General features: G+C 33.6%; 1 protein-coding gene across 2 annotated transcripts; it reads left to right on the top strand.

The window, feature by feature from the left end:
* Nucleotides 1–736: 736 nt before the first annotated feature.
* On the top strand, nt 737–24,876 carry LOC106712140 (synaptotagmin-15). 2 transcript variants are annotated; one of them, XM_014504592.2, is made up of 12 exons: nt 737–812; nt 16,688–16,849; nt 17,253–17,441; nt 18,783–18,945; nt 19,831–19,964; nt 22,080–22,168; nt 22,416–22,540; nt 22,814–22,907; nt 23,112–23,279; nt 23,992–24,099; nt 24,278–24,494; nt 24,714–24,876. In XM_014504592.2, exons 2-12 carry the CDS (start codon nt 16,708–16,710, stop codon nt 24,839–24,841), a joined length of 1,557 nt encoding a protein of 518 aa, XP_014360078.2. In that variant the 5' UTR covers nt 737–812; nt 16,688–16,707; the 3' UTR covers nt 24,842–24,876. The 2 variants fall into 2 exon arrangements, with proteins under 2 accessions (XP_014360078.2, XP_014360077.2); XM_014504591.2 differs by lacking the exon at nt 737–812 and adding an exon at nt 883–918.
* Nucleotides 24,877–25,139: the final 263 nt, after the last annotated feature.

The following is a 25,139-nucleotide window of genomic DNA, read 5'->3' as shown; positions in this document are numbered from 1 at the left end:
ATAAACAGCCTTGTCTAGTAATATTAGGGGATAATATGTAACTAATTGGACGTGACGTTTGAGCAAATCTTGAGGTTCCAGAAAATGCGTAATAACATTTCTATATTTCTTAAGTAAAATATATCACCACCTGTTGTGAAAACAACAGATTCTATTTTCACAGTATATATTTTGTTGTTAAGTACTATAGTAAGTTTTATGTATGTCATGTATTATTAGATTGTCATTAATTTAAACTGTTCACGTTTTTGGTTTAGAATTTTTTTTCTTCAAAAACGAACTTCAATTGTTAAAGAAAACTTAATAGAAGGTTTACTAAGGTTAAGGGTTACTAAAGTTTTGGTGTGAACTCATTAACCGTACGTTAACTTGCCACTTTAATAAAACTGTTTTTCTTACCTTAATTTCAATTAAATTCTATCACTACTTTATATAACAATTATTAAAAAGTTTTTGGATATAAAAGTTACAAAATTCGGTGTAAATGTTCAACACTAAAAGCTATTAGAACCTATTTAAGTTACTTAATGACGTGTCGTAGTAATAGTTCCCTACGTAATAACATGTCTCGGCTCATACGCGGTTTCAATATTCAACCAGGACCTGTCTCGTTTCCGCACCTGCAAATGAACCTATCAAAGTTAACAGAATATGTACGTGCATTAAATTTACTGAGCATGCGCGAAGTATACCAACGGCAACTTCGTCGGTGGCTATTCAAACAGTTGCTTCGGAGTATCCTTTCGTGCCGCGCATACCTACGGCGGGTATTCTTCGAGTAATTTAACTACAAGTCACACCGTGTGTTCTATGTAAGCATACATTGAAAGTAGACAAGCATGCTGATGTGTATTTAGACAATATATTATTTAAATATATTCCTGGGTGACTCGGTGCGCCTCTTTATATTTTTTGAAGGTAAGTAACTGCTTTTGTTAGATGTCCCTTGAGAGTTTTATATATCCGCCTGTTGAGCCAAAGTTGTAACAAAGCATGTAAAGTAAATATACCCAATCCCAATGTGTGTGTTAGTCATGCTAAGTCTAGTATTTGTAGGTTGTTTAAAACATATAATTAAGTTTAAGAACTACGTTTTAAAACTGGGTATCAATTTTTGAAACTTTTTTAACGTCGTTTTCGTACTTTAAAATACGAAATCTTAAGATTTTTTTTATTTTATTAAATTTACACTTGGATAAAGAAGGCTGAATGTTTTTGTTTTAAGTTTTTGATTTATGTTTCGATCTACAATTTATTATTCTAGACATCCATATTTTCAACTTCAAAGAATAGTCTGATCCGTCGATTTTACATGATTAACCTGTTATCTTGTTACTAGCAACTTGATATCCTCTTACATCAGCTTGTTATTGCTGTAATTTTATCTTATGTACCTAAAGGTCTATAATTACAAAGGCGTGGTCCTTCCCCAGTTGATCCTTTAGTCTTCAGTCTCTCATAACAATTCCATAGTTTGTCATTACATCTGTATACTTTTTAACGAATGTCGAAAGAACGTGTTCTCATTATAGTCGGTCGTGTTCTTTACTATTTATTAATCGAAAAAGAAAATGTGTTTTTTACGAAAAGATACTTAGGGCCTTATGCGGATTACTTCAAGCACTCGGTTCCAATAGTTACAAACTGGTTACGGACGGTCGACTGGGACTACAAACTGGGTTTCGCATCAACCACTTACCACCCTATACCGACAGCTTAAATCTTTCGGCACCATCTGCTTAACCAGTTTGAAGATGATAGCCCTGATGATGGTTAAGTCCAACATTTTTACAAGGATGAAAATATAGGTCGAGGCCTCAGTTACGACGCCATTTCCTCTTTTAAAACGTTATTTAATATTGCAAACGTGCGAAGTACCGAAAACAAAAATGAAGTAAATAAGACGTGCTAAGGATTGTTTGTAAGTGCTACGAATTGATTAATTGAAAATTTATATATACGTAGCACTATTAAACGGCGAAACAAAAATGGTATAAGTGATAATAAAATAATACAATCAGCGAATTTATTTAAGAAAAGCTTTTAAATCTTAGGTTATTTCTCGGTTATTCTTTCAAAGTTCACAAGAACTAATTTATTTTAAGAAACAAAATTACAAAGAGAAAACTGTTTAAATGGTAATTTTATAAATGTAAAAGTTTTCAGTTGTTTAGATGAACTTGTTACTTTTTCACGTAAAAGCCCCGCCGCGCATTAAGGCGTGTAAATTTAATTACCGAATTACAAAAACGTAAACGCGTAAATAGTGACAGTCCAAGCTGAAGTCCCCTCTCTGGGTCCCTTGAGCCTAGTCACTCCATGAAACGTCCGCTGAAATGATCTAAGTGCTCGGCAGCTTTCCAGTCCGGTAATAATAACGAAGTAAAAGCCCGAGCCGAGGTTCCTGTGGGAGCCCTCGAGCCTAGTTATTCTTAAACGAGATTTAGGCTAAGCGCCATCTGCGCCCGGCCACCTCAAGTCCAGGGAAATTATAAATGCCTCTTCAATGGTGAGTAGTAAAAAAAGATTTGTGAATTTTGTAAAAAGTTGCGGGCGTATGTTAGTGCACGATGAAATGACGTCATAGGTTTATACCCGACGTATGGTAAAATTCTCACTCATAATAATTTGGGACATATTGTTTCAATTAGCTGACAATTTCTCTTTGTCTACTATATCTAAGTCTATTCCTCATTTCTGAGGATCGTGATCAACACGGGTAGGGTGTTATCTGGTGCGGATTATATACCTCCACCGGCTCCTGTCCAGAGCGTCTCTCACAATTTAGTAAATAGCACACTTCTCTTTTGAATTTATTTATTGCAGGTACGTTTTTTTGTGTTTTCATCATTATTTTGATTGAACACTCAGTTATTTTAAACTATAAATGACCAGTGACTATATAATTAACTGGAATCCCTGCTTAATTTTAATAACTACGCTTTCGTATCAAACGACTGTGAAATAACAAGCCATTGCTGCGTAGTGTGTACTGATGATAATTGAAAGTTACCGGAAGTCCAATTTCTGGTAGCAAAGTCATTATTGTGCTTCGGAATGAAAATCGATATTTATAATACGGCATTTATTTTTAAACTTGTTTAGTACAAATTATTAGTAAAAAACACAGTTCAAGCTCTTCTCTCTCTCTCTCAAAAAAAAAAAAGATTTTCTTGGTTAAATATTCTTTGAGTAATAACAAAAATCTACTTACTATATATGAAAAGATAAGTGCCTAAAATTATCTATTTTTTGCAAATTGGAAAAAATAAATAAATGGAAATCAAGTTTTTCCAATGAGCCAATATTTGAGCCAGTGCACTTTACTGGATTGTGAAATATTTTAAATGGCAGTCATGTAAAAAGACATAAAACATGGGTAAATCCACACATATATTAAACAGAATCAAGCTTGATGTAGTGTCCTACATGAACCCTCATGTAGGACATGTAGGGGCCTAATTCTGGCTGTCCTTTGGGTGTACCAACTTCCTATTAATATAATGTAGGCATTACGTTTTCATTGAAGGATAATAATACTACGAATGAGCAATTTTCGTCTGATACTAAGCAATCTTTCTACCTCTCATAAATAAATATTTTCACATAAAAATTTATGTATAATATATATATACCATTAACAGGTATAGCTACCGATACTGTATACATTACACTTTTTGTTTTAGTTATTATTGTGTAGTTATAAAATGAATCGTCGTATCAAATAATACATCGTGCTTATAACCCGCACTGACCGTGGGTTTCTGAGACCAACATCTCCGTTTAAAACATATTGTTACCTTTGTTTTTTCAAAAACAATGACATACAGATATTTTGGTGTTACAAACCCACTGTTAGTTATTGTTAATTTTTTTAACAAGTAATATAAAAAAAAACTTTATTGCGTGATTGTAATTTGTACTTATAGTAGTAATTGAAAAACAATATAAAAAGAAGTTTTTTTAGAGTTGAAATTATAGTCTACTTATTTGCATGTTAAAAAGTTATAATTTTCTAACGTAACGTACTATAATAATAATTTTATAACCAGCACTTAAATTGTAATTAATTTTCTATTAAGAATATTACTCGACTTGTTTGTTATGAAATGTTCACTCTGACTTTTATCGATGTTGTTTGTAACGTGTAAGTTTTACTGTATTTGCAGCTGTAGCCGTACCAATTATTATGAGTGAATAATGTTTTAATTACGTTCAATTGATTTATTCGTAATTTGGAAAATGACTTGATTGATGTTCAAAATTTAAATAGTGAATGTAAAAGTGTCCCAGTCCATAATTAGTAATATCAATATTCTAGTCTATTCTATTCTATTCCGTTCTATTCTAGTCTATTCCTAAAATGTTGAATTTCTAGGTAAACGATGTAAAGCAGGAATGGCGAATGTTTACGTATTAATGTGACATTTTCCTACAGAAATGTTTTATGAGCTCATAGATATGCCATCAAATAACAATCCGTAGCAGAGACAACACTCACCTTCACTTCTCGTATTATAATACATACTTCAAACTATAATTCGTAATGCATAATACATTTTGTGAATTGAGCGTCGGTGGCTTATGGGTTAAGCAGTTAACTTGCAATCTGCAGGTCCTGTGTTCGAATTTCGCCATGTATCAATGTGTTTTTCGATTTACATATGTACATTTACCCGACATTCGTACGGTGAAGAAAAACATCGTGATGCAACCCGCACATATGTGTGAATTCCGGGGAGAAAAAGATGGCGACGCGGCTCGCCACCCGTCACGTTCCGTCTCCCGAAATGGCGAAAAGTGGATTGCGGAGGTTCATTTGGGCACACCAAATCGTGATCTCCGCCTACCCCCCTTGGCTTCATGCATGACTTATGTTTAATGAATTTCGAGATCAGTGATGACGTGACTCAAAGTATTGTGTCAACTGCCATTGATTTGCCATCTCCGATGTATTGTAACCACAAAACTCCACTGTTCTGACAATTATTGTATTGATACATATCGTCATTCCTTACCTTCTCATTGATAAAACAGAGACATCAATATGTTATACAAGTATCACTGCTGTTAACACCTACAGTAACATTAAAATAATTGTTTAGGCAAAAATAAGTAAATGCTAAAATAATAACAAGATTGTACAATACAGATCTATATCTAAATGTTTTGTGGAATTTACCGCGGTAATTTTGGTAGTTTATTTTCACGAATTTTTCAGTACTTTTAAACAGCTCAAGGTCAAAGGGTGAAAACTTGTGTTGCTAACTGTTTCAATACACGCCAGCAAAAAGGTTTAACGTATATGTTTATATCCGAAATTATAATGTATTAGGTCCTTACATATGAAATTGGCGTTTTGTATGGGAGGAACAAAAAGTCGAATATTTTTTAATATAATATATTTAATTAATCAAAGTATGAACCATTATTTCCTATGCACTTTTGCCATCTCATAGGTAGTTCATTGATCCCTTTACTAAAAAAACCAGTCGGACGGGAATCAATAAAATGTTTGAAGGCGATTTGGACTGCCCCATCGGAGTTGAATTTTTTCCCTTGCAAGAAGTTATCCAAATTTCGAAAAAAATGGTAATCTGTTGGAGCAAGGTCCGGGGAGTACGGAGGATGTCTTAGACTTTCCAATTGAAGCTCTTCTAATTTAGTAGCCGTCTGTTGCGCAGTGTGTGGTCTAGCGTTGTCGTGAAGCAGCAGTGGCGTGGAGCGATTGACCAGCCTAGGTTGTTTAGCCGCTAGCTTTTCCATCATGGTTTGCAATTGCTGACAATAGACATCAGCCGTAATAGTCTGGCCAGATTTGAGAAAACTGTAATGAACAATACCGGCACTAGTCCACCAAACGCTTACAAGTAACTTTTTTGGGGTTAATTTTCGCTTGGGGCAGGATTTGGCTGGCTGGCCAGGATCCAACCATTGCGCTGAGCGCTTCTGGTTATCGTAAAGAACCCATTTTTCATCACAGGTAATGATTCGGTTTAAAATACCTTCATTATTGTGCCGGTTTAGTAATGTAACGCAACAGTCGACGCGCGTTTGCCGGTTTGCTTCAGTCAATTCGTGAGGTACCCACCTTTCAAGCTTTTTAATCTTCCCAATTTGCTTCAAGTAAATTAAAACAGTTTTATCACTAACATCGCAGCCTGCAGCTAACTCGGACGTGGTTTGCGATGGATCCGCTTCCACAATAGCCTTCAACTCTTCATTATCAACTTGAGTCTCAGGCCGTCCACGGGGCTTGTTCTGCAGATCGAAATTTCCAGAACGAAAACGTTGGAACCAAAAACGAACTGTGTTTTCTTTTGCAACACGACCGCCATACATATCATTCACCCTTCGAGTCGTTTCCGCAGCACTAGTGCCACGGCGGAACTCGTACTCGTAAATAATGCGATATTTTAAGTTTTCCATTTTGTAAAATGAGTGATGCAAACAGAAAAAAACAGAAGAAAAAAAACAAATGAATGACGGTCATCGAACCACAAATACATGAGTCTATAGCTGTACAAATTTGAATTTGGAATTCCTTACCAAAGAGGAGAAATTCGTGATTAAAGTGGCCAGTACGAAAAACGCCAATTTCATATGTAAGGACCTAATATTTATCATCCCTAAGGACGTCAACGCGTTCTATTTTTAACAGTTTGCCAGAAACATGACTGTAAATTTATTATACTTGCTAATATTATTGTGACCACCTTTGTAGGTTATCAATTTTTTGGAGATTTTAGTTTACTAATATACATAATTCGTTTTTGAATATAAAAATATTTTTATTATAGCAAAAAAAAACTTTTATTGCTAGAAGAATATAGGGGGAAAATAAAAACGTATAAAATTTATTCCAAAAAACGACCGATAGATCAAAATTAAAACACACAATTTCAATTAGTTGTGTTTTCTAGTTTTGACTAACTTAAATCTCTCTAAAAAGCTCACATTTTTATACTGATTAATTTTCCGACTATCGGTAATTTTCAGAAAACGGCGGTCGGTACACGACTATCGGTAATTTAAAAAAAATACTGAAGTAGGATAATTTGGTAGAAGTGATTAAGTTCTAATTTAAACAACAAGGAGAGGTGAAATTGTTTACCAAAAGGAAATAGAGATTTCCGGATTTAGTATTTTAGTTTAAATTGAATGTTTAAAGTTTAGTAATTTTTCTTACAGTTCGTTATTGTTTTAATAACTTTTAGACTGCGTCTTTCTTTCATAAATATCTCTTAAGAAAATGGAATTACTCCGACAAAACAATGGGACCACTGACGCGTATTTCATTTAAAAATTTACATAATTTTGTAAAAGAGGCTTCCTAAGAATTAATTTACGTTGAAAATGTTAATATACGTTGAATTAAACTAAACTCGATTAGTATAATTAATTAATTTCTAAACAAATATATCAGTTAAAGTTATGAATAGACAGATTGTATTAAGATGGATTAATATTAGCATTATATCTGATAAAAAATGTATCGCAATTTATCTTCTATCTGATAACATTGCTTTGAATTATACAAACAATTATTAAACCTTTTTATTTCAGATCTTAGATCGTTTTTTTTTTTGTTTAATTAAAATGATAGTTGTTGTATTAGTACCTAAATGTGTAAGCAACTAAAATGAAATTTACTTCCAATTAAGTACAACCTATGTACTTAGTTGGAATTTCAGTTTCATTGAATTGGACAAACAGTTTGTGAAATGTTGTAATAAGAATTTTCTTTCATTCATTACTTTTATTGGACGGCATGACCTCTTTGTTTAAATGAAATTAAATATTAGTTTTCTATTGTTTTTTTTCTAATACAATTTTAATATCAAAATGTTTGTTCTTAATTAAAAATTATGTTTTGGAAATTATTTATCGGTAATCGGAAACTTTCGGCACGTAAATGTTATGTGTTAACCATGATCTAATATAAATATGACTAGACTGTGTTTTGTACTATGAAGTTATCACATGACAGTAATCACTGCTAAACGTAATAATAGTGTAGTTAATACAATACAATACTAAACAATACAAAACAATTTTATTTGTATTACATAATTATAGGTTACAAATGTTAAAAGTAATACAGTCGAACTTATGAAAACAAAATCTCAATATAAACCAAAGAAAATGTTTACACAAAATAATTAGATTAAATAAATAATGAACACACATTTTTTTAATATAAACCTTAAAGGTGTAATGCTCCATTACATTTGTTACATAACATAATGTATACGGATTCGTGGTCTTCAGATGTGTACAACATAAACTCAATTCACTTCATTAGCCTCTGAAAGGAAACGGAACGTAAACGTAAGACATATAGATTTAAGACAGGGTAATGCATATGAAGGAGAAATGGAATCTATATTAGAGAAATACTCCTTTGATACATCCATCGCAGTATCCGTTACGTACATGTTATATAGGTTAATAATTATTTCAAATAATGTGTTAGTTAAATGCTTTTCGGAGTATACTTACATATAGAGGAATGATTAATTCGGTTGTACAAATTTTGTGGATGAAATTATTTAGATTGTTGCAGAGGTTATAATCTAACCTACCTCTATAGTGACAGTTGTCTGTTCATTTAAAAACACTATATTGTAATAGTTTATTTTATCTTTATAAGATTTAAATTGAAATTTGTATACTTTTATCGAATATTTTCAATACTTACACTTCAAAGTTGCAAAATGTTAGGCTTTTTAGAAAATAAGAGAATATAGAGTTTCTATGTAATCAAATTTTACGGTCAGGCTTTTTGCGTGGGTTGGTCAAAGTTCGTGCTTCGTAACCAAATTATCGAAGTTGATGGATCACTACTCTGTAGTCTAGGCATTTTAAATAATTTGAAGACTACTTGACTCTACCTTTTAGACAATTTTTTTAAATCATAATTTATATCAAAGCCAGAGTTTCGATCTATTTTAAAACGCTATTCATTCTAATGCTAAAACTGTTTACCTGTCACATGAATTTCGAATACAATACTGAGGTAATGCAGCTTTCTAAATGAAAATGTTATTTAATATGAGTATTCCGGTAAAAGCTTCGGTAATAAAATGAGATAGCAAGTGTGACATGATTTAATATGTAATAAAATTTTGTTGCTTATTTTATCTGTTTGATAGAAATGAAAATAGATTCTAACGACATAGAATTGTAAATATGATTAACTTTTATGAGAGTATGTTTAAAGAAGATAACTATGTATTCGACTATACAATGTATCCAGTTATTCCGAGTTCTCGGTCTTTGATGCCCATCGGTGCAATAAATTCGTATTAGTCTAACTGGTCTGGAAGGAGAAGGTGCGAGGTTTATTGCCTTATTTATCGAGTGTGTGACCTACTATGCAACATTTAAAGTGTTATTAGTTTTTTATTTGACGTGCAATTATTTTATTAAAGCTCACATAATGCATAGTCGAGGAAGTTTATATCCAATTAGTTCGAAAACTTGTCAGATATGAGCTACGTTATTGCTCTCAGGCCCTTCGTGTAAAAGCCAACGTAAATCTTCGAAACACTGTGATTTAACTTGCTTAGCATCTGGCAATATCATATAGTTATAGAAAACCAGCTGTTCGCAACTCGTTTGTCAAGAATGCGATTTTTAAGATGACTGAGCAAATCTTTACAATTGACATATAGTCGCTATGCCTATTCTAACCAAATAGACGACTAGCGTCGCCGATTCAACGATACTATACGTTGCCATGTGTACAAAGATTCTTATTGTGATAAATTGCTGTACAATATGCGATCCTCCTATATACTATGATCTTAGAATATTGTATTTAAATCCTATCAAAAAACATTGAACAACAAAAATTAACAAAGCAACGAGCAAATGTAAATTGCTTATTGCGTTGCAAAGCAACAAAGAGAATGCTTTGGCGAGAGAGAATATTCTATAAGAAGAATTTTCTGGTTGATATTTTCAGGTCTTTTTGCACTTTAAGTAATTTATTAAAGTTAGAAATTGCAGAGGCGGTGTCGTGTTGTGACCTTACCAGCTCTAGCGAGAAAGAGAAGATATGTGTATATGTTCTCCTTGTTATGGCTTCCGAATTGATATTGGCAGTTCTATCTATTGATTATTCGTTGTAGTAACTATTATATTAAAATTTATTTTTTTCGCAAGGGTCATGGAATAGTTTATAGCTGAACCCAGCAGATGGCATTGCAAGTTCGAGTAGCTTTAACATAGTACAATACTAAAAATAATTTTATAGTCGCGTGAACTTTGTCATTTAAAAGATTAGGGGAGGTCGTGGAATTCAGAATAGCAGAGTTTTCGTTGGCTAGACGTGTTATTTAAGTTTTGAAACGAAACGTGTTAGTATTCTTGTGCTGGTTTAAAGGATAGACTAGCAATTTTAGTCGAAGGGGTTACCTTATTAATTCAGTTTTGAAATTAACGTTATTGTAATACTGTCTAAAGGTGAAGGACTTAATGGAAAAGTTTTTAGATAAGCGTTTACACACGCCTTATAGGTACTTAGTCTTTGTATTTTTCTTATAAATTATTTATGATTAATGTAAAAAAAATTTGTTTATGCAACAGTAACTTACATCTAAATCAAATAAACAGTTCGGAACCATTCAACACAAAACAATGTACGATTGCATTAGTTATTTAAATTCAAAATATTATTTCACGCAAAAAAATTGGATATAAATTGATATGTGTATCTCTATCGGATAAAAATTAATTATATTTTACGGTAACAGTTTCCAATATAAAATTGTGATCTTTAAACGAACATATGAATATTTTTATACAACATACAAAGTATACCTTCAGTTTTATACTCTAAATAACTTTAACGGTTTACATATGACGTCATATCCTGCATATATATCTATGTCATCAGTCAAAACATAAACGAGAATAGAGTGTTATAAAGCGACATAGTGTATTTTATTTAGTATACAAAATGTTGCTAAATTACATAATTTCAAAAGTGTAAAAAGGCAACTTACAAGTAATTAATCTTCATCCAAAAGGATCGGAGGATTGTGGATTCGTATCGGAAAAATACAATACAATAAAGATTTATTTCCGTTTCCTTAAGCTCTTCCAAAAAAAAACTATAGCGGCGAAAATCTTTTATTGTAATGTTTTCCTCTCTTAATCGCCAATTTATCTTTTCTTGAATAAATAAACATGTTAAAATTACATTAATGTCTAATTTATTTAAAACTAGCTTTTACCTGCGACTCCGTCCGCGCGGAATAAAAAATCGAAAACGGGGTAAAAATTATCCTACGTCCGTTTCCTGGTTCTAAGCTACCTGACCATCAATTTTCAGTCAAATCGATTCAGCCGTTCTTGAGTTATAAATAGTGTAACTAACACGACTTTCTTTTATATATATACTAGCTTTTACCCGCGACTCCGTCCGCGCGGAATAAAAAAAAAAAAAAAGAAAACGGGGTAAAAATTAATTATCCTATGTCATATTCCTGGTTCTAAGCTACCTGCCCACCAATTTTCAGTCAAATCGATTCAGCCGTTCTTGAGTTATAAATAGTGTAACTAACACGACTTTCTTTTATATATATAGATAACTAGTCTGGCCATAAATACTGTTACATCAAAACTTTTCTTTTTTTCAACTGTTTAATTATTTTTAAATTGGAACATGTATACTATTTTAAAAACTTATTTAGTTTTTGCGCCATTTCACATATTTTTTTGTGTTTATTATCAAATTACAATATGGAATGGGGTATTAAAGAAAATAGGATTGCAGTGATCGCCTTGTACAAAGTGGGTATGGAGCCGTCGATCATATTCCAGACACTTCAAAAGCTTGGTATCAGCTGTATGTTCGTATATCGTACTATCAACAGATACAGCAACACTTCGTCTGTCGAAGACCAGAAAAGATCGGGGCAGCCGCGTGTTGTTAGAACTACAAAGGCTGTTAATGCTGTTAAAGCCAGAATTCGTCGAAACCCCATTAGGAAGCAAAAAATCTTATCGCGAGAAATGAAGATTCCCGCTAGGACTCTGTCGCGTATTGTAAAACAAGAGCCGAAGCTCGGTGCTTATCGCCGATATACAGGACATGCCCTAAATCAATCTTTACAATTAAAGAGAGTGGATCGATCAAAACGCCTTCTGTCGCGATACGCAGGTGAAAGGCACAGAAATATCCTCTTTACCGATGAAAAAATTTTTACGATTGAAGAACACTACAATAAGCAAAATGATAATGTTCAATGCTCACAGTTCTAAAGAAGCTGCTCAAGTTGTCGGAAAGGTACAATGTGGTCATCATCCTGCGTCAGTGATGGTTTGGTGGGGCGTGTCTTATCAAGGAGCCACAAAACTAAATTTTTGTGAAAAAGGAGTGAAAAACTCAGCCAAAGTATATCAAGATAGTCTTGGATCATGTAGTGAAACCTCTCAGCAATCCACTTTTTAAAAATATACCGTGGACTTTCCAGCAGGACTCTGCACCTGGTCACAAGGCACAAACATAAATAAATAAACATAAATAAAGATACAAGCAAAGAGACATCCGATAGCTCTCCGAAGCATCGAAACAGAGTTACAGAGGCAAAAGCATGGGTGAGTAAGGCGAAAGTGCACCTGTCACAGTCGAGAAACATCAAGACTGAAATTAAAAACGAAGTCTCTCTAGCCATAGACATCCTTTATAAAATAATCAAGGAACTAGAAGGAGAAATACAGGGTAAGGGAGAGAATTAAGGAGGAAAGAAGAAAGAAGAGAAGAGACCAGAACCAGAACCAGAAATTGAGAAAGAGCGGGAAATGGAAAAAATTGAAAAATTTGGAAAAATTTTAATTGAAAAAATGGAACAGCAAGCTGAGCTACTACAACGGAGCAACGAAAAAATTAATGAGTTAAAACAGACATTGGAGGAACAAAAAGTAGCTTACAAACAAAATTACACATATGCCAACGCAGTGACACAAGGAGTAAAGATACCGCAACAGAAAACTTTACACTCTGTTGTGGTAACTTCCAAGGACGAAACTGAGACAGGAGAGGAAGTATTAAATAGAATAAGAAAAGTTGTTAACGCCAAAGACGGAGGAGTATGTGTGGATAAAATAAGGAAGGCAAAGGATAGGAAGGTGATTGTTGGGTGTGAGACAGAAGAAGAAAGGAATAAATTAAAGAAAAGACTAAAGAAGGCCGAGGAACATCTAGAAGTGAAGGATATTAAAAACAAGAATCCCCTAGTCGTACTTAAAGACGTTTTTAACTATAAAACGGATGAGGAAATATTAGCTGCACTGAAGACTCAAAATAAAGAAATGATGCAAGATGTAGAGGGGATAGAGGAAATTGAAATTGCCTATAAAAAACGGACAAGAAATCTCCACACCCGACACATAGTCCTACGGGTGCCCCCACAACTATGGAGAAAAATGATCGAGGTGGGTAGAGTGCGGATCGACCTGCAGAGAGTGCGCGTTGAGGATCAATCGCCTCTCGTGCAGTGTTCGAACTGCCTCGAGTATGGGCACCCGCAACGACTGTGTAAATCAAAATATGAAATGTGCAGTCACTGCGGAGACCTCGCGCATAAGAAGGCAAACTGCGAAGCATACAAAATGGGGAAGAAACCGGAATGTTTCCACTGCAGTCGTGAAGGGATGGACAAACTTGATCATAACGTCTTTGATCAAGAATGTCCAGTACGGAGAAGATGGGATGCAATAGCGCGAACCGCCATTACGTATTGCTGAAGTTGTCCCGAGCAATCAAGGCCTATGGAGTAAAAGCGACGGGAAAATCCAAAGGACCGAAAGCGGTGCGAAGCTGAAAAAGGTACACAAAAAGGTCACAAATGCGGGGTGGCATGCTGATCTATGCCACCAAGCACTCGTGGAGAGCGACCTCATATGGTTCGCGACATTCGCACCGACAACGGTTCCGGAGGAGAATACCGAAGCCATATATGACAAAAACTATGTGACGAGTCAACGGTCCGAAGGCGATGTGGAGGAAAAGAAAGTATACAAGAACGTAGTAAATGTGGGGTGGCATGCGTATCTATGCCACCAAGCACTTACGGAGAGCGGCCTCGTATGGTCAGCGTCACCCACATTGTCTTCGGCTCCCGAGACAGATAACAAAATCGGACATGTTAGGGGCACCACAAACAGTACTTACCCGGATTATCAATGGCCCGAAAGCGGCGTTGGGGAAAACGAGGCGAGCAATAAAGTAACAAATGAGGGGCGACATGCTTACCTATGTCGCCAAGCATTTGCGGAGAGCGGCCTCGCATGGCCTGCGCTATCAACGCCGGTTTTGGTTCCGGAGAGGAAAAATAGAATCAGATATGCTACGGACACTATAAACAGCATCGAATGGAGAGGTCAACGGACCGAGAGAGGAGTGGATGAAAATGGGGAATATAAAAAAGTAATAAAAGAGGGGTGGCGTGCCTATCTATGCCACCAACCACAAACGGAGGGCGACCTTTTATGGACCGCGTCATCCATACCTTTCCCGGATTCGGGAAAATCTACTGTAAATAAATTTAACAAGGTCAAAGTCAGTAGAATAAATGAAAGAAAAATAAAAAATGTACACACCATCTTCTCAATCAAGCAAAAGAACACAGCAGCCATCCAGCGGAAATCTGAAAAATGCAAGAAAACACGTTTAAAGCCAATAGGGTCTATAATATTAGGTAATTGTAAAATAATGGTGCAAATATTGCGGCAAAAACGGCCAAGTACCAGTGCGGCTTCCTTGAGAGTATGTCCTCATACTCAGAGTAAAGCCGCACATTGCAGCAATATTTGCACCATTATTTAGTACTAAATTTACACACTTTAGAATTATTTAACAAAAATGTAATAAAATTAAAAGTTAATAAAGTCTCCGACCCAAAAATATGTCGGGGGATTACGGGAAAAAAAAAAAAAAAAAAAAAAAAAACTACCCAAACCTGGCTTGAAACCAACGTCCCGGACTTTATAAGAGTTGAAGACTGGCCCTCATCTAGCCCAGACCTCAACCCTTTAAACTTCAAATTATGGTCAGTTTTAGAGGCCATGGCCTGCTCTAAACGACCCAGCGACATTGAGTCTCTTAAAAAGTCTTTGGAGCAAGCAGTGGCGAAATTTCCCATGGAAACAGTGCGTAAATCCATAGATTCGTGGCCAAACAGATTAAAGGTCTGTATAAATGCTAAAGGTGGCCATTTCGAATAGATTTTTTTTTATTGTTTGCTGAGACCTTAATAAATATGTAGGTATAAATTTTATTAATATTACATTACTTCATTTTTTTAAAAATGCATTTTCATTTGTAACAGAACTTATGGCTGGACTAGGTAGATAAGAAAATACTGACTCAAACGTAATAATAGATTACTTAAGGAAATAGAGAATTTCAAAACCTTACTCTGAAAAGTATATCTAACAAATCAAATACTGATATTAATTTTTAAACACATCTTCTATTAAATATTTAGGTAAAGATACTTTTCGGTAATCGTTTAAATGTAAAAGTAACAGCAAGCAGATTGAAGAACATCTTTAAATATTAATCGAACTGCTTTGAGATGGAAACTTTGAACTATGATTGAACATTTATTATTAGTTTTTTTTTTTTTGAGAGAGTAAATTAGCTTATAAAACAAAAGAAAGCAGTTTTCTCGAATTAGTTTGGTGAACTTGAACGTGTAAAACTTTATTTAAAGCAATTTTGATTTAAATCGCAAAATCCTACATGAAATTGTATTTACTTGGAAAAACAGTCTAATCTAATAGTATTCTGAAAAATACCTGAACAAAATATTGATATTTCGTAAACAATCTTTTAGCGAAGTTTGTTTACTTGGGGCGAATGTTTTGTAAGATTTCCCTTGGCGACCTTTTTGATCGTACGCCCTTTGTTTGATCTTAAGCGAAGGATGTTTTTTTAAGAAAATGATCCGTAGTATTTATCCTTCCCAACAACAAATACCTTAGGATTAAATAACCGAAAGTTACAGTATGATTCTATAAAACCAAACAAATAAAAAAATGAAACGACAAAAAAGAACTCCACTTCTAATCTACACACTATATTTAAAATATGTGAAAACGATGATAATTTATAATGTAGGACTGTATCTCTATCATGATCTGAGTGTGTTCTGTGATCAAGGAAAATGTTTCAAGAGATTAATTTGAATCGCTTTAAACATTAAACTTGACTTGCTAGAATAAGCGATAAAACCGCAAGTTGTTGTAAAAGTTTAACTGAACCACTGGAGAATTTCCGCTGAGAGCAAAGACGGAAATGTCAAGTTATAAAAAGTTATGCTATATTAGCTGCCAGATTTTTCTACTCTGTGTTAAAAGTACCATGTATTAATATTAAACGCATTCAACAATTTTAAAGCGTAAAATGTTTATAATATAAATATGGAAAAGTATTTTTATGTTATCCTCTTCGGTAATTAATAGAATATCTATAAAACAATTCTGTCGCCAAAAAAGCTTAAACACAATGCAATTGACGTTGAAAATAACTTGTCTTAGAAAACTATATTTTACATATATTATTAAGTAAAAACATTGTACTCCTTTGTAAGGAAATTGTGCGAACAATGAACGTCAAATTTCACACGTTAAAGGGGGCACTAGTGTGCCTACATTGAACATTTTGTTGCAGGACTCAACAGATGATTAGAGATGTTAAACCTGTCACCATCGAGTTATCGGAACGTTGATGAAGAGCAACGAATTCTGAGCAGGAAGGAGGTGTATCCTAGAAGACTTTGGTACGCTCCTAAAGTTAAGACGATCGATGATATAAAGGACGACAGTTACAGTGGTAAGTCGTGCCAAATTTGGCATTTATAAACTTACTTGCTTTCGCCCACAACTCCGTTCACGTGGAATTAAAGAAAAAACTTAATAAGTAGCCTATGTATTCCTTCAGACTACATTCTATAGCTGTGCCAAATTTCATCAAGATCCGTTAAGCCGTTCCAGAGATACCTTCTAACAAACATGCATCCATTTAAACTTTCGCATTTATAATAGAAAGATTGGATCAAAATCATTTTACGCGGCTGATAAAATAGAGTGAACTTAGGTATTAATACGAAATGCGTTAAATCATTTCAAATGATTATTTGTAGTCTGTTGGGCTGAAAAATAAAGTTATTTATACTATGCTTTTGTACTGTGTATGGCATGAGTAATAAAAAACGTATTTGTAAAATTTGTCCCAGGTTACGAGACCGACGACACGGTTCCTAATGTCGACTTTTACGATAGAGAATATGAAGAGCCTATAAACTCTCAGAACGTCGACATCCTCAGTCAGTTGGAGACTGAGGCGCCTCAGCCTAAATACGAACAAGCGCCTACCGCCACCTCCGTAGCCGAGTTTTCTATTGCTAATGCTATAAATTTGAGAGGTAAGTTGATGATTAATTTAAATCTTTGATTTCTAATTATTATTAAATAAAAATATGGTTTGATCTGGAATCTAAAAGTATGGTCTAGCTAACAGCATATTCTTTTAATATAACAAAATCTTTCCGTACTTGAAAGTACATCAACAATCTTTGTATTTCAGACTAGACATTACAAAAATATGAAATAGAAAAAGTGACATCATATGCAAAATTTAGATTAGTACAAAAATTTTTAGTAGAAAATTTAATTTCACTTGTTTTGTTCACATCTCAAAGTAAACTTGTCGTAGTACCTACTATTAAAAATATTTTTACAACGTGATTCATGTATCTTGTTTTATGACACATTTATTTTCCTAGACTTCGCAACTTTAATGAGGGTTATAAAAGTGTTAATGGCTTCATATCATATATTCATAACCTACTCATAACATATTATGTTAAAGGCTATTAATTTTATGGAATTGTTATAAAAAAATATGTGTGAACTATTTACTAGTGTAGCGGTGCTTTAGGAGGCGAGAAGCTTTCTATCTGGTCGTTAACTTGACAATATAATAAATAAAAAACATATCTTGTAATGAATAAATTAAAGATATGAGATACCACTGTTCGAATCTAATTGGTTTTGAAATTTTATAACAGATGGCGTTAGAAATGAAATCAAATTGTAACTAAATAAAATCTATTTCATTAGTACCAAATAGATTTTTTAAGATACATAACATCTAGAAATAAATTACAATACTGTGTCAAGGCACAAATTTGTAAGATTAATTTATCTTAGTAAAGTGTACCTCAGAACTGTAAACATTGTGGGACAATATAGCGTTCTTTTCGCTCACCCTGATGCTCATCATCTCCCTGGCCTTATCCCACTCATTGGTATTGTTAAAATATTATGGAAACTTGTAGAAATTCTAACTAAGAAATAATAATTAACATATCAAAAGCATATTTAAATAAAAGTAAATATTCGTAAGTTAAAATAAACATACATAAATTACTTGTTTAACCGACACTAATATATTCAATAGTTTGCAAACAATTGTTAAATGGTGTCGTTTGAATATCTTTATCTATTCAAGATAACAAAGGGTTGAACATAAATAATAAATACACAAAGATCAGTTTACGTATCCAAGAAATAATATTTATCTATTCTCAACAAGACTTACATATTATTATATTATCAATTCATAGAAATGGTATCCACAAATTCGATACTACATACAATCATGGTTTAATTTGATACATGGCTTTAATTACATTAATTTTAAGGCCAATGTTTCAAAAAATAACCTCTTTTTCGGACATATTTTATAAATTGTTTCTTTTCAGAGGCTGTATTGGTGGCCCTTGGTGGAGCGAGCGCTGCGTTAGTTCTCTTGATAGTCATGGCGGGTGTGTTCGTGGCCCGTCGCCGAAAAAACAGCCCTTCCCCTGTGCCATCGCCCCCCATTCTAGTCTACCCGCCCCATGACGTAACGACCCCATGTTACACGTAAGCGTAATAAATGTCATATTACATCGGTGTTACTGTACGCTAAATCAATATGTGTTAATTTGACTGATGATATTTATTTTTAGACAGGGATGAATAAATGTTCGTGGTTAGATGTGGGATACCTAGTAAATATTTTAATAGTTTATAAATATTTTAAAGCATTTTAGCTGAATAATCATGAGGCACGGTAGGTGTTATTGTTTTAAAGAAGACGTTTCGTCTAAAAATGAAAACTTTTGGTACATCCTAAACCAATGAAATCGACAGGACAGATGTATTTATTAAGATATCCAACGTGCGTTCACTGATTATGAACTTTGTCTTGTTACTGCATTTAAAATCTGTGATACACCTACTCACTTCGATAGCAAAATGACGTGGGCGAATCACAAATTGCTTTGTAGAATGAAACCTACGTCACTGTTTTCAAACTTCACACCAGGGTATACGAGAGTAAATTTTGAATGTTAGTAATTTCATTTGCCCTTTGTGGAGAAAGTATTGTTTATAGTCTTCTCGATACAAATAGACAAAATAACGTACGTGTTATTCACTTAGATGTTCGTAGCAATACTGATAAAAGCTACTAATAACTTAGCTTCATTTTCATTTGTTTTACTTAACAAATAAAATACACAGAGAATAAATATTTTTGGATAATTCAAAGCGATAACAAACCTTTTTTGTGAAAATTCTTAAATATCAACGATCCAATCAATCATAATAGCTATGTATATAACTATATTATGTACAAGAATAACGTAGTCTGCTTTTGTAAGTAATGTTTTTTTGCAGATCCTTAAATGTGAAAAGGTCTGTTTATCTTACAATTTTACACGAAGAAAGAGCAAATATCTTAAAGACAATACTAATAATTCTTAGGACGAAGGAGGTAAACTTTTCTTTGCCATCTCTACGGTCGACATCCCTGGGGGAGCTGCGTGACGTCAGCGGCAGCCTGCCCGGCGACGTGCTCTGCCCGCCCATGCCTACGCAGTTCCGATCGAATTCTTTCAGTAAGTTGTTATTGTAACAGATTTGTCGTAAACTAAGATGAAGTTTTTATTACCCATTTGAATGGACTTTATCTTGAAATACGAGCTACGTTTAGTGATCTTTTAAAGCATACTCGATTTTAGATTCTGACTAAAATGCACTATTTTGGTACACCTTTTCAAGACAGATCGTGCACGTCATAATTTTATTAGACTGAAGACAATGTTAGGTATATTTATTGAACTTTGAGACTTTAAGATGTTATTCTTTATGTAAATAGAAATGATTTTACATAATGACAACGGAGTAGGCTTTTTATATTGAATCATCATCTCCCTGGCCTTATCCCACTTACGTAGGGTCGGCACACAAGGTTTTATGAACCTTAAAGTTTTGGCTTAAGTTTTTACGGCCGGCCGCATGCCTGTCGCCAATCCTACTTGGGAGGAATTTTTTAAAATTAAATATAACACAATAGCTAAATAATATAAAAATACACAAATAATACACCAAAAATATAAATTAGTAATAAAACTAGTAAAATTAGTAATAGAACACAACTTGTCTTGATAATCGTCCAGTGTGTCTTTCAAAACATTATTCACCCCTATAGATGAGGTCGATCTGGTGATTTTATTTTATTTTATTTTTCTCCTAACCGAAACTTTAAACCTATTATATTATTATAATCTTTGAAATTCTTAAATGTATTTCTATTTGCCATGACATAATGTCTTCCATTTAACTATTTTAGGACATACATTTTAACCTATTTTAGGAATTCCAAATGTTTCCGAGTATTACAACCTTTCGGCCTCACATTCCTATGGGAGTTGTAAAACAAATTTTTTTACCGTCCTTTTAATCTACAATATACGAGTACTACGCGTGTTATAATATATCAAATGTAATCTATCAAATGAAATTTATTATGTACATACGTAATGCATCCTGTTAATTAATTCAGTTTGTAACTGGTTAGGTAATAGTTCCTGTTTGTTCAGTTGTGTTGAAACAATTGTCATATTCAAATGTCATTTCCGGTTGGTTCAGTAGAGGTCTGAATATTTACGATTATATATTACTAGCTTTTACCCGCGACTCCGTCCGCGCGGAATAAAAAAATGCACACAAGATAAAAAAGTTCCTATGTCCGTCTCCTAGTTCTAAGCTAACTTCCCCATCAACTTTCAGCTAAATCAGTTCGACCGATCTTGAGTTATAAATAGTGTAACTAACACGACTTTCTTTTATATATATATTGATTTTGTAGTTTTTTGTATGTCTAGGTGATGCATAGTCGTTAAGTATGTCATAATGTCATAAGTATGGCATCTTAAAGTGTAGCCTTAATATGAGAAATCTACATTACGTGACTGTTTAATTAATCATTAAAGATTTAAAACCCTCTATTAATAATCTATTAAGACTTCAATGAATTAATTACGAAGAATTAACTATTACAAGAGTCATTAATATAAAAGATTAGAAAAGTTGCTATTGCTTTTAATTTACTTACGTATATGAAATTAGCTCCAGTACGGTCATTACTTTTATAGATCCTTTAAGCTTAAGTTATTCCTTACACGAAAGGCACTCCTAGTTTGTATGTCTGCATTAAAGTACCTTTATCGGTTTGAGGGTTAATATGTAATAGGTATAATATGAGGGTATATATGTCATATATGTTTAAGTAAATGTCCATTTCAATTAAACTTTGCGAATTTATTGCTATTTTTTTTCGTAAGTGTACATTCCTTTAAATAAAAGTTTGGAACGAATAGGCAATTTGCTCATATATTAATCTGAGTACCGAGTTCATTAAGTGAGTAAGCTTGATGACCGTCGCGCCTGTTTTTTGCTGTCGCGTCATTATGTTGATTATTTCAGTATGATTACTACCTGTACTTACAGCTGTTCAATTGCCAACTAAATATTGTAACAATTAAGGTCTTAGTGGTTATTCTACGACAATGGTTCTCCTTAAATACTCACTGAGAATCATTTAGTTATTTACACTAAAAGGCCTCCTTAGTAAGAATTAAATTCAGGATTCGGCAGTTAGTAAATGATTTGTTCAAGGTTCAAATAAAGTATAAATAGACCGATTTACCTACATAAGTTAATTGTTGCAGCGAATACAACAGAACTAGGAGTGTTGGACCCTTCGCTCTACAAGTCGGACTGTCTGGATGTAGACCATATGTGGCCGGAGGGACATGTGGTAAATAATAATATGGTTATAGCTGTGTCTTGATATCTAAAAATCTAAAGCTTTTTCAACATTGTTTTTAAAGTCAATAAAGCTCTAGATTTTCAGATATCGAAATAGTTACGAGGTTGACAAAAGTGCCTTAATTCGATTCGAGAATAAATGTTTGGGTTCAGATCATGACAGAGATCTGATATTTTTATTAATATAAAAGTTAAAACAAAAATGTTGTTGCTTCAGTAGTTATTTCTTTCATCAGGGTCGAGTATGGTTTACCGTGAAATATGAATCGGCTACCGAAAGGTTTCAAGTGCACATAATTAAGGCGAAACATTTGCCATCGCGCACCCCAGCATTGGCCAACGCATGCGACCCTTACATAAAGTAAGTAACGCAAGGTCAAACGTAAACGAGTACTTGTCAATTAGCATAAATATTATTTGCAACTTTCGCTTTGAGTCAAACATTTACTGCTTCATTTGCTCTATCAAACGCATTTTGTCGCATGAAACTTAATAAACTAGCAATGAATTTATACAATTTTAAAAAGGTCAACACTTTTTACTGCTTTTTTGAATGCGTAAACTGCAACATTCAATGCTTTATGATTAATAAAAGCGTATTATCGTCATTTTAAGTATTAATATTATTATTTAGGATACAACTGATGCCAGACGAAAGACGTGTGCTTCAGACTAAACAGAAGAAAAAATCATGCAATCCATTCTTCGACGAAACTTTTATTTATCATGTGAGTTAAGATGTTTTTATACCTAGACTATAGATTATAAATTTTCGAATTTAATCAGTGCTGTAAAGTATATTAAAATACGCAATTCATATTATACTTGAACTACAATACCAAATCATAATTATCATAACACAAAAATGTATTTTTTGAAAAAAATCTAAATATTATATTATTAGTCACTGAAGCAACCTTTCATTAATACAGATACCACCGGGAAAACTTGATACACTTACCTTAAAGTTATCTGTGCTGGACGCGGGCCGCATCGGGAGATTCAAGCAGCTCATTGGCCACATAATTTTGCCGCTCAGCGAGCTTGAGGGTGTTGCATCTGACGAAGAACCTCAATTATACAAACTGGATATCGAAAAGGTAATCTTTTAAATATTTTCGTATAAACAGCAATCTAAAGCACTTTCTTGATATTTTACCTGAACTAGTTACCGTTGAATATATTTATAAATATATCAACACTAAATTTTTACAAAATATAATTGCAGGCGTCCTGTATTTATTTTTTACCAAAGTAAGCCTGACAATCATATAATTATTATATGAAGTACCCTCAGAAAAAAAATGGTTGATTTTTTTGTATCCATTACATTGCTGACCGAAAATTTATTTTTAAAGAAACAAAAGATTGCATTCGTCAATGCTATGTACCATACTTATGTATAATTTTATAGTACATTAGTACTTCTTTTATATAATAAATTGTATAACATTTTATTCAAGATTACGCTGGAAAGATTGCTTTACAAAAAATAAATAAATTGCCTCTATAGTGGTTCTGTCAGGAGATACTAGAATAGCAAGCGTTTTGCGGCCATCTGTGCGAACTGACCCAGTTTTGTTCGCATCGTTTAACATCGGAATAATATTGTAAAGCCACTGCGAAGTGAGATCTGAAAAGGTGACATTTGCTTTGGTCCGAGTACCGCGATTATCTACTTTGATAATGATGGATTAAATGATTGACATGAGTTTTATTATTAAGAAATAAGCTTTTACTATCTAGAATTACATATTCTTTATTATATTCTTTTATGACTTAACATAATTAATTTTATTGAATTCTTTGTAGGAACTGCAAGAACCGACTTCAGACTTGGGAGAGATGTTAGTGTCGTTGGTTTACAATGAAAACTTAAACCGGCTTTCTGTTACTGTAATCGAAGCACGCGGATTGAAGGTATTTAAATTTGAATTACTCTTATACTCTGTAATATTGTGTAACAGGAGACTAACAATTTTACATCTACTATGTACTCCTTTATAGTTACATATGTTTGTTCGATTGCAATCTCCAATAGCTTAATCGATTCGATAGATGTTGATGTTTATGGTCTGACTGTTCTATCGTTGTGTAGCTGGATCCATCATCATCAAGACGTGAGGTAGTGGCACGAGTGACGCAGGAGCGGGCTTGTCGTGGTGTGCGCGCACGCCGCACAGCTGCCGTTGAGGTGTCGGAAGATGGCGCTGCACTCATCACCGAATGCTTCCACTTCAGACTGAGCGCGGATGAGCTGCACACCACCTGCGTTACCGTGCAAGCTTTGCAGCCACATTCGGTGTACGCTAAAGGTAGTTGTGAACTAATATTACCAGACAAACATTTTATTCATGTTTCAAATGTGATCTTGATTTTTTGAACAAAAAATACAAAGTAAATTAAGTTAGAAATGGTGTAACCAAAGTATTTAGTACTTGTGATACACAAAACACAAATATTTTCACCATGGACTACTTATAATATAAGGATTTTTTTAAATTTCGAATTGAAATGGTAAATTTTGTTTTCAGATCGATTACTAGGGAAATTTGTATTAGGCTCGTATATGTTCGCAAGAGGGCGTGCTCTACAGCATTGGAATTCTGCACTCGCCAGTCCCATGGAACAAGTGAAGTATTGGCATCCATTGACAAACTAAACCCAACGACTTAGGCCAAATTTATGTCAGATAATGAAATTAATATAGTCTATTTATATGTATTAAGTTTTTTACATTATATTTATCAACACCCAAGTCTTACAAGCACTTTAAAATATCAATATTCTATCAACATAATATTTTGACTTTGCTTACGATTTAAAATATTTTATGACGTATATTTGCTACGAAAGTATTGAAATACCATTAGTGTTTTATGTAAATAATTCACCTTTTACAAATAGTTAGGCCCTTCATATTTTTATAAAATCTATTGATGAAATTTTTAAATATTTTT

The sequence above is a fragment of the Papilio machaon genome, chromosome 15 (assembly GCF_912999745.1).
Source record: "Papilio machaon chromosome 15, ilPapMach1.1, whole genome shotgun sequence".
In the NCBI taxonomy this organism is placed as follows: domain Eukaryota; kingdom Metazoa; phylum Arthropoda; class Insecta; order Lepidoptera; family Papilionidae; genus Papilio; species Papilio machaon.
The sequence above is the reverse complement of the archived record's forward strand: the minus strand, read 5'-3'. Positions and strand labels throughout refer to the sequence as shown.